This window comes from Papaver somniferum, chromosome 2, assembly GCF_003573695.1.
Source record: "Papaver somniferum cultivar HN1 chromosome 2, ASM357369v1, whole genome shotgun sequence".
Taxonomy (NCBI): Eukaryota; Viridiplantae; Streptophyta; class Magnoliopsida; order Ranunculales; family Papaveraceae; genus Papaver; species Papaver somniferum.
Window position 1 is genome coordinate 183,256,661 of NC_039359.1, and position 10,482 is coordinate 183,267,142.

At 35.9% G+C, this 10,482-nt stretch overlaps 1 protein-coding gene across 1 annotated transcript; it reads right to left on the minus strand.

The window, feature by feature from the left end:
• Positions 1 to 5,874: 5,874 nt before the first annotated feature.
• Positions 5,875 to 10,476, minus strand: LOC113349960 (AT-hook motif nuclear-localized protein 14-like). The gene is made up of 5 exons (XM_026594008.1): positions 9,852 to 10,476; positions 7,656 to 7,708; positions 7,295 to 7,426; positions 6,850 to 7,011; positions 5,875 to 6,188 (listed from the first exon to the last, which is right to left on the minus strand). Exons 1-5 carry the CDS (start codon positions 10,399 to 10,401, stop codon positions 6,042 to 6,044), a joined length of 1,044 nt encoding a protein of 347 aa, XP_026449793.1. The 5' UTR covers positions 10,402 to 10,476; the 3' UTR covers positions 5,875 to 6,041.
• Between the last annotated feature and the right edge of the window lie 6 nt (positions 10,477 to 10,482).

Genomic DNA, 10,482 nt, shown 5'->3' on the forward strand with positions numbered 1-10,482 from the left:
TAATCAACAAAGGATTTAGCTACTAATGATTACACAATTACCTGGTTTCCCCCTAAAGGGGTAAACCCTAAAATATTAATGAAGAACAAAAGTATAATATGAGATTCGATTTTACATGATCTAATACCTTTTTATAGGTTTACATTTCTTGGCTATCAAGTATTTAGTTCGGTTCAAGAACCCGACCCGAAATAATGAAATAACGACTCCAAACGTGCCCTTAGGCATTCCAAGGTATTTATACACGTTTTCCTACTTGTTAAGTACGCGTACCAGTATGCGTACCTCAAATTCCAGTAGAAATTTTCGGAATTAAAGTATGTGTACCCGTTTGCATACTTTACTGTCTTCGATATTTGATAAAAGCTTTTTTTGGCCAGAACTTCTTCGCCCGAACTCGGAATGACCTTATTCTTTTTGCATTCTTTTTATCTTTCAATTTTATTAAAGATGGTGATGAGAAATCCTTAATTTGAATGAGTTAAGATCTGTCTTTGGACCTTCTCTTGATTTTGAGCGTTTTGCTCCTTTTCGTCGCATTTCTTCCACTTCTCTTGGACTTGGGCACTTGAATACTTGGAATACTTCTATCCTTAGATATTTTCAACACTTTGTAGCTCCTTTTTGGATGATTCACCTAATTGAGACAAATAAGAGAAAACAAAAGTAATAATACGAAAATATGCAAGAATAATAGCTAAAGCAAGTATGGAATGGACACTAAAATCATATGAATTATGCACTTATCACGCAGCTGCAATCCATCCATCATTTTTTTCTTAGACACAAGATTAAATGAGAGTAGTACCAAAAGGATTTGCAGTTCTTTGAATTTCAGAAATTCCGCTTTTATAGCTGCTAATGGTATAATGTTGACTTGTAAGTTGTCTTAAAATCCCGAAATCTTATTCACTATTCTATAAGTCACCATCTAAGCATACCAAGTTGGGATCTTCTATGCATATATGGTCCTCCATATCACCCCTAAAGAGATGGATTCTAGAAAGGAATAAATGACCTTAATGCTTTGATGCACAAATATGAAAAACAAGGAGGCTCGGCTAATACTAATATCAGTTGAACAAAATTCATAAACATGATCAGAGAGAGATAGAGATATCATTAGCTTAGGATGCGCAAGACATGTATTCACTTGGTCAAACAGTGTTTTCCAGTCATCTCCTATATTTGAGAGATTAGACAGGGCCATTTGCAACATTGAATAGAGACTATTATCCCCTGATGTTGTTGTACTTCATCTTCCAAGAATAGAAAGTGACCACTCTCCTATTTTACTTAACACAATGAGAAAACCCCACGAAAGAAAAAAAAATTATAAATTTAAGTTTTATTAGATAGAAAATCATGATCCCAAAGAAATCCTGAAGACAAAATGGGAAAATTCATGTAGCATTGGGAAAACTAAGCTGCAAGATGTGGGAGAAGGACTCAAGAAATAGAGCAAGAAAACTCTTGGTGATGCAAGGAGGGAGATCAAAAATGAAAACAAAAGTTGCACGACCTTCAAACCAGAGCTCACTTGATAGATACAAAGGAGAAGGAGATAGTAATCTGCAACAAAATCACTAGTCTAGAGAAAACAGATAGAATATTTTGGCAGCAGAGAAATAAATCTAAATGGGTTCCACCCACTGACAAAAACACTCAGGTATTTCGTGTATCTTCATTCATTGAAGAAAAATAACTTTCCCATTAAGAATCAAGATGATAATTGGATCTCTGATCATAATAATAAAGGATATACGCATAACTCATTCCTAATTTTTTTTTACTAGAGACACTCAGGTGAACACTAATTCCTTTGTTTTGAAGAATGTTAACAATCTCGCTCAAGATGATTGCGGATTCATAAGTTCCATTCCAAGTGCTGAAGAAGCTTTCAATGTCATCAAAAAATGGGTTCTCTGAAATCACCAGGACCAGATGAATATCCTGCTTTTTTCTACAAGAAATGCTGAGAAATAGTGGGTGCAGAAGTTGTTCATCTAATTCAAGATTGCTTTAGATTCTCTTCAATACCTCCAGGTCTGAATCGCACCTATCTAGATTTTATATCAAAAAAAAATGTTAATACTGCTGCGGACTACATACCCATAGCTTTAGGAAATGTACCCTACAAAATTGTCACTAAGATCACCACAAAAAGGTTAATTCCTTTCCTAGATGGATTAACTGTGAAGAATCAATCAGCTTTTGTTCTAAGATGACAGATACTTGAGAACATAGTAGTGGCCAAAGAGTTGTTTCATTCTACGCACACTTGAAATACTTCTCTAGAGTCTTTTATTGTTAAGTTTGATATGAGCAAGGCTGGTGATAAAATTGATTGGGATTTTTTGAGTCGGGATTTACTAAATATTGGTATAAATGACAGTGCACATGCTCTCATCATGAACTGTGTCAATTCCACATATTTCTCAATACTTCTTAATGGACAACCAAAAGGTTTCTTCATACCAAAAATGGGAATCAGGCAAGGCTGCCCATTGTCACCATATCTCTGCATCATCTGCTCTCATCCTCTTAGTGGTATCATCAACAAAAATGGGGGATATAGTGGTTACAAAATCAACAGATGGTCCCCCACAATAACCCATATCATGTTTGCTGATGACATAACGTTATTTGGCAGCACCAACACCAGTACCATCAACACAATATCATACATCCTTCAATAATACTACAGTGTGTTGGCCACTTCAGTAAGAATGTGCTTACTTCCTACGAATAAGAAACTATTGCATCTCTAGGTGTTACCAGAATGAGCAAATATGAAAAATATTTGGGTGTAAAGATAAGGTGCAAGAGTCTCTAATTTCAATTCTATTATTGGGAAGTTTGAAGAATCCTAGTAGATTGGAGAAAAACTCACTCTCACATGCAGACAGAACAACCCTAATCCAATCAGTGTTGGCTCTCATTTCTGTTTATTACTTGGCTACCTGTTTCATCCCAAGAACTGTTCTGGACAAACTATCTCAAATTATAAAAGATTTCTGGTGGGGGCACAACAAAGACAACAGAAAGGTACACTTTCTCAAATGGGAATTATTCAATATGTCTAAGGAAAAAGGGGGATTGGGACTAAGATCCTTGTATAATCTCAATCAAGCACTTGTTGCCAAGTTAACATGGAGATTCTTGCAAGCCCAAGACTCTTTATCGGAAAAAAAAATTCACGTGGAAAATTCGTAAGAGAGAAGTCATTTTGGTGCATTAAAAATCCAAGACTCTGCTCCACCACTTGGTCTGAAATGCTGGATAGTGGAGAAAATATAAGGAAAGGATGTAATTGGCTATTCAGAACTGGTGAGAACATTAACATCTTCACTAACCCATGGATTCAGATTACCAACTAGAAATACTGAAAACCATCCATAAGTTGTTAAAGTAAAGTAGTTGATCAAACAAAACTGGAGATTGGGACATCAGTCAAATCATAGACCCTTTCACTACTTTGCAAATCCAAAAAATACCCATTAACAACTGAGCTGGTGACAAGCTTATATGGAGACTCACCCCTCATTGAGACTACATAATCCGATCCTTCCAGAAACTCTTAATGAAATAGTAAGGAGAATCTTCTATTCTAGTTGAGAACATTTTCCCATGGAAGAAATTTTGGGCCATGAATAAAGTGGCACCAAAAATAAAGATGTTCATCTGGAGGGTATTAGACAATAGTTTAGGCGTTGCTCTGGAAATTGGACATTTTGTAGAAAGAGTCTTTGTTGAGTGCGTTATATGCAATAAGGAAGCTGAAACTGTAGATCATCTGTTAATCCACTATGAGATGGCACAAGAAATATAGTTTGCTTCACCTCTGGGCTTAAAACTCCAAGGTAACTCTGAATAACTCTCTCATCATTGGTTTTGTTTTGGTTACAGAGATATGATAATAACCGCTCCTCCTCTCTTGGAGTGTCTATCAGTTGAGCCATTTGGAAAATGAGGAATGAAAAAGTTTTTGAATATAAGAAAACATCGATGTGCAATGAGCTCTAAAGATTTCCTTCTACTGGTTTAATCTCTATTTCAACTACTCTGCTGGTAGCGAAACAGAAACTTTGGAATGCTGTTAATAGGAGGAAAAGATCGGATTTGAGGAGGAAAGGATTAACGGAGGGGACATCAAATTTAGAGAAGGAATTGACTATTTTATAAAGTATTAAAATGTCCACAATATCATTTTTCTTCACCAACAATCAAAGTAACCTAAAATCAATTAAACACGTCACGTTTGTTATAAACCGTAGTTTCTTAATTACCTTTATGGCTTCATACTAGCAATATGGAAAGAAATTAAAATTCAGCGGATGAGTATTTTTGATTTGATAGTAAGTACGTCACATTCCCTGCTTGGAAAGAAGGGGGCGATGATATGAACAATTAAAAAACAAAGGAAGCACTCAAATTCTTAATTCAAAATGGTGAATCGGTTGATATTATTAATGAAACCAGGTTTAAACCACCCGTACATCATTGTTGGGTATATAAAGAGGCCAAGAACGGACGAAAAGAAAACTCGGTATCTCCTCGTAGTTTTAGAACTAATATTATATGCTAACAAAATCAAAGAACTGAATGTTTGAATCATATTTAGCTTTGATTTGATGTTCGTTTTTGCCTATAAATTACAAAAATAAATATGATAATAAGGATATGTTTAGTAATTCAGAAAAAATAAAACACTTTTCACCATTTTGACTTTGACCAGATATTGACCGAAACTTATCAAATTTCTTTCCCTTTTCAAATCCATTTTCTCCCTCCTATTAACAGGACTCAAACTTTGCCACAACCTTCACTGCCAATAGAAAAGAGTGCCTGAAGTTTGGACAACACCTGATCCTCTTATCATAAAGATCAATGTAGATGCCTCCTGAAAAAATGGCTCGTATGCTTGAGCAATTATTGCAAGAGACCATAATAACAGATGTTGTGGAGCTGGAACTCGAATTGATGGTTTCTTTCTTTTAGCAGCTGAATTGGCAACTTGACTCAACCCGAAGGAGACTGTCAAGTTATGGTGAAAAGTCTAACAGACGTCTCCTATCGTTCCCCCTGGAAAATTTGGAAGCTCGGAAATGATACTGAACTTCTGCTTACTAGCTTCAGTTCAAGTATAATTAAGCACATCTCCGAGACTGCTAATACTACAGCTCACTTGTTGGCAGAATATGCTTTCTCCCATAGCTTGAGGGGGTAGTTAGTAGTCCTTGAATACTACTGGTAACTAACCACTTAAATGCTACTGGTAGTTAGTTACAGGGTCCAATTAATTACAAGGTCCAAGGATCGAACCCCTACCTTCTCCAAGGGAGGGATGCATGAGAACCATCAGGCCAAATCCAATTGCCATACTTTCACCAATTTGAAGTTATAACTTGTTCGTGTGGAAGTCTTGTAATGCATATTAGAATTGTTGGCATTGCCATGTATTTCACGGAAAGAATTGGCAGTGAATCATGCTTGTGACTCATAGAAGCTATTTTAGAACAGTTGAAGTTAGTAAACAGTTGAGCAGATGCCTTCATTGCTTCAGCTTTGTCACACAAACATGTCTACAACAAGCCAAACATAAAATTAGAAAGAAAAAAAGATCTCCAAGCCTAGCCGGAACAATGCAAAATCGACCTCCATAAAACCACGCCCTCCACACCAAAAATGACTTTTAAATTCAGACTACCTAATTCTAACCTGAGTTAAACTACAGTCCTGTTAACTAATAAGAAATGTATCACAAAAAAAAACATGACCCAAGAGAGCCAAAATTATGTTTAACAAGAGATATATTAGGGCCAATATTGGTTGTGATATATTTTAAACGATAACTGGAAAAAGGCAGATTTAAACCATAACCCGAAGAAAGCAGGTATAAACCATAAATCAAAAAAAGAGCAGTACTGTAAGTAGTTGCACAGGTTTCAGAGAGATGGAAAATTACAACACATCAAATTGATTTTCATTTTCAAGTTGAAAACTTCTTTAACAACGGAAACTACCAACTACCAAATACATTACAAATTGTCTGTTAACCTGTACAGGTGGTGGTGATCACTTGAAATTGCTGAACCAACCATCGATGGTGGTAACTTGTTTTCCGAAGTTTCAAAATCAACAATAACTTCTTTCTGGTTGTTGTATACAAAAGAACCAACAATTACCTGCAGAAGCAGTTGCACATCATGATAGAAATTCAGTTCCTAAATTATATTTACTTAGTCTTAAACACAATGACACTTTACCTCATGCTGAAACACATTTAACCCTGGATAAACTACGAGAACAAGCATAAACAGTCTGAATAGTTAATCTCATACACCGCACAAATGTTTACTAACAAGCTTTATAGAATTGACAATAAGATACAGCAAGATGACCTTATCGAGTTATTTCTAAAAAATTAAGAAATAGGAAGATAACCTCGCACTCAAGTGACAGAAAAATCAAAAAGTCTACTTATACTGTTATGCAAGAGGCTAGAAGATTCTTTGACATGCATGAGTTGAAAAGACACCATATACTAAACTACAGGACATCACATGGTATCTCCATGCTTAGCCATGAGTAACTTGATTAAGAACCTTGAATAATAAAATAATACCCGATAATTATTAATATGGTTTAAGTTAATTGTGTAAAAAGCCAACACAACATAATCATATTGTATATTAACAACGAAAAAACAAGAAGAAAATAAACTACCACATGGTAACCTTGACTAGCTCACTTTATTGTATAATCCCGAATGAGAACAGGAAAACAGGAAAAGATAAACTAAGACATGACTACTTTTAGTAAGCTCACTTTCTTGTATAACAGTACCTGAACGGGCCCAGCAGCTTTCAAGGGACCGCCTACTCCACCTCCAACAATGCGACCATCTGTACCAGAAAGGCAAATACTGAGTCCGCCTGTCCTTGAGGATGCTCCTCCGATCTCGGTGTGCAAGTAGGATCCCGACAGCGAAAGGATTTCGTATCTTCCCTAAGATGAATGAATTCAGTGCAATCACTAAGTACTCACTTCTTGGAGAAGAACCAAAACACTTATGAAAGGCAAGAATACGAAACAAAAGCTGAAAAGAAAAACATGAGTGATGCACTCGTGTTGTCTGCTTTGGAACGCTAGGAGGACTAATTTCCAATTTTTCCCTCTTGGTAAGAATGATGGAAACAATCAAATATATCAGTAAGCCATGGACACCCACCACACAACTTGAGAAAATATAACACACTGAGAGATTAAGGTGATATTAAAATAATTTTACCTCGTATGTCACATTTCCACCCATAATTGCTGGCTGCCGGAGAGAGGCATTAGATATTGAACCAGATGCTGAGAGAATACACACTGCACGCTTTTTTTGTTGCATGAAAGACATGATCTTTTGACCAACATCCTATTAGACAAACAGAGTCAAGAAGATTATCATTATATAACTCACAGCATCAACAGACCATGATAGGATATCAATAACAAAATTATAAGCGTTAAGAAGATGAGGACTAAATGCATCGAGTAGTAGGTCAAACCAAGGATGTTTGATTCAGGCACCTGTACATTTATATTTATTTTAGAAGTAGATATGTAAGTCGCAACTACAGAGCATATAAAGATAAGACAAATACCTCGCCGGCAGCAACAGTGATGACATGTGGTGTAAAGCCTTGTCCTGCATTTCCTGCGTCAAACAACTAATAGCATCAGAACCACGTTTTGAATTCACCAAATTACCCCTTCACTCTAGAAGGAGTAAGGGAAAAATTATTGGCATCAAGATATTTGTCTCGAAAAACTTTCACGGTGAGGAAGACGGAAAGCACAAAATGAAATTTCTTGTCCTTAATCATCTCATCCATGAACCAAATAGCAATCAACAACAGATCTAAAAACATCAGATGGCTGCAACTTCATATACCACAATACATAAAATCACCATGCATCTCAAGAGGTATTTACCTAACAAAATAATACCTATTGTCAAGCTGCTTAGTTAATGAAAGAAAGTCACATACAAAATAATGTACCTAACATTTTATAAAATCTCGCTTTGCAAATTATGCAGTACGAAGAAACAAGTACAAAGCCGCAGAATGTGCTCAGGAAGCCAATATGTATTAAATCAAATCAATATGTTTTTCAGTCTTACCCTTCCAAAAGAACCATATGTTGTCAGTATCGATTCTCTGTAACAATGCATGCTATTGTGAAGTTTTCAAGCACCGGAAAGCCTCATTACATCCTAAATGTAGATAGAGTGACAATGTTTAAAAAAGCGAATGCGTAATGCGATGTGCTTTTCTAGCAATGCGTACAGCGCTAATATAGATAAATAAATACTTATAAATCTATATGAAAATCTATGAACACTAAATCACAAAATAAATATGGAACTAAGAATTTTGCTACATAATAAACGGAAACTAAGAAATTCTCAACATAATAGAAGGAACAATTAAACTAGCTAACTAAGCATATGGCACATTTCCTTATTCTACACAAGAGCTATTTAAAAAACACTAGCCAAGAATGTCTGCATCATCCATCATCCTCTAGATAGCTATCATCACCCTGCCTCATGGATAAATCTTCTTCTCCGTTAGACCATAAGGTTAAAAACAGTCCAACAGACCTTAGGCTGGTTTACTGGGTAACTGGGATTCACAGCCCAACTTTTTCTTTTAATTATAAGACCAAATCATGACGCGAACACACTGATGCGTTTTTGGACTGATATGCTCAAATGCGCGCCTTGCAGCGAAGCGCTTTTTAAAACACTGTAGAGAGAGATAGAGAGAAGTACCCAAAGACTACTAATCTTAACTTTGTCAATCACGAGAAAATTATGGATTCTGAAAAACATAAATACAGACAAACAAAGGATGATTCAAGAAAAAGTATAAGCCGACTGAAAGGAAACATTATATTCACAAATTATAACCCTTCAAAGTAGAAACCTCTACAACCTAAAAGAAATGCTTCAGTTCTTTTCAAAATGGGGGAGAAAAAAGTAAATCCCAGAGCACCCAAGAGTTTCTCTTCATACTTTTTAACAATAGAAGGTATTTCATTTAGAAGACCCGTAAGGAACAATTAAATATTTGAAGTCTTTGATATTTGAACAATGCTAACATTATCTATAAAATCTATGGACATCGAGCACCAAGTGTAATGTAGCAGGCACAGGTAAAAAAGCCTTTGGATACACTGAACATCGGATCTAATTAACTCCTAAAATTCCAGGCTTTCAGAGAGAAATTCTCAGTTCATGCATAGTACATCAAAAAGACCATAGTTAAATAACCTTATACAAATCAAGATCAAATATCCATAACACGACTGAAAACATGAAGTAAAACACTTTAATAAGTAAATGACTGTTGGAAGAAACCACAATAGTGATTCCTTTTCTTCATTTATCTATCCAAATGGATTTCCAAAAAGATGTCAATGCCTGGTTACTCTTTACATTTTTAAACAACTGAAGCTTCTTGCCCTTCCTATTTAATGCTTACAAATAATAAGGGTGAGAAAGACTAATAATGGCAATAAGGGAGGACTATCTCTACTATCCACCACTCCATAATTCTTGTACCCAAAATTTGAATGCACATTCATCTCAGTTTATCATTTCATAGATTATATTGCATCCGCATCACATATGCGGAATATTCCAGTATTGAAAACATGAACACTAATAACATTACCCACAGTTAATAATTCACTAAATGACAAGGGACCAATGTATAAAATCATAATAAACACACAAAGAAATACAAAACGAGCACAAAATAAGACTAAAATTGAGGGTTCGGAGAATTTACCAAGTGCAAGTAACTGAGATTTCTTTGAAGAAGGAGAAGAAACCGAAGAAGAATCTTTCTTTCGTGGCGAAGAAGATGAAACGGGAAGTGACGTAGAAGGAGGAGGAGAAGTAGAAGAAGATAACTTCTTATTAATACTAGTAGAATTTTGAGCTGTTTCAGAAGTACCGTATTTTCTAGGTCTACCTCTTTTTCTTTTTACAGTTTCTGCTGGTGGTGCCGGTGGTGACGGTGCTGTAGGTGGTGGTGGTGGTGGTGGTGAAGAACCGAAAGGTGATCTTCCAGTTACTGAATGTGGTGGAAAAATCAACGGAGTTGGTTCTGGTGAAGTAGATGAATAATGACCGGCGTTGTTATGTTGATGCTGCTGATGCTGATGCGAATGCTGGTGTTGATTTTGTTGTTGGTGGTGATGCTGCTGCTGTTGGTGGTTTTGGTGGTGGTTAGGGCTTACAAATAACCCATTTGAACCACCAGAATTGACAGCGTTTCCAGTATGGTGATGGCGGTGATAGTATGAGTTCAGACCGCTATTTTCGTTATCCTCCATGAAAAGAAAATAGAAAGAGATTTGGGATTTGGATTCTCGATTGGGTTTTTCCTTTTTTTTTCTTTTTTTTTTTTTTCTTTT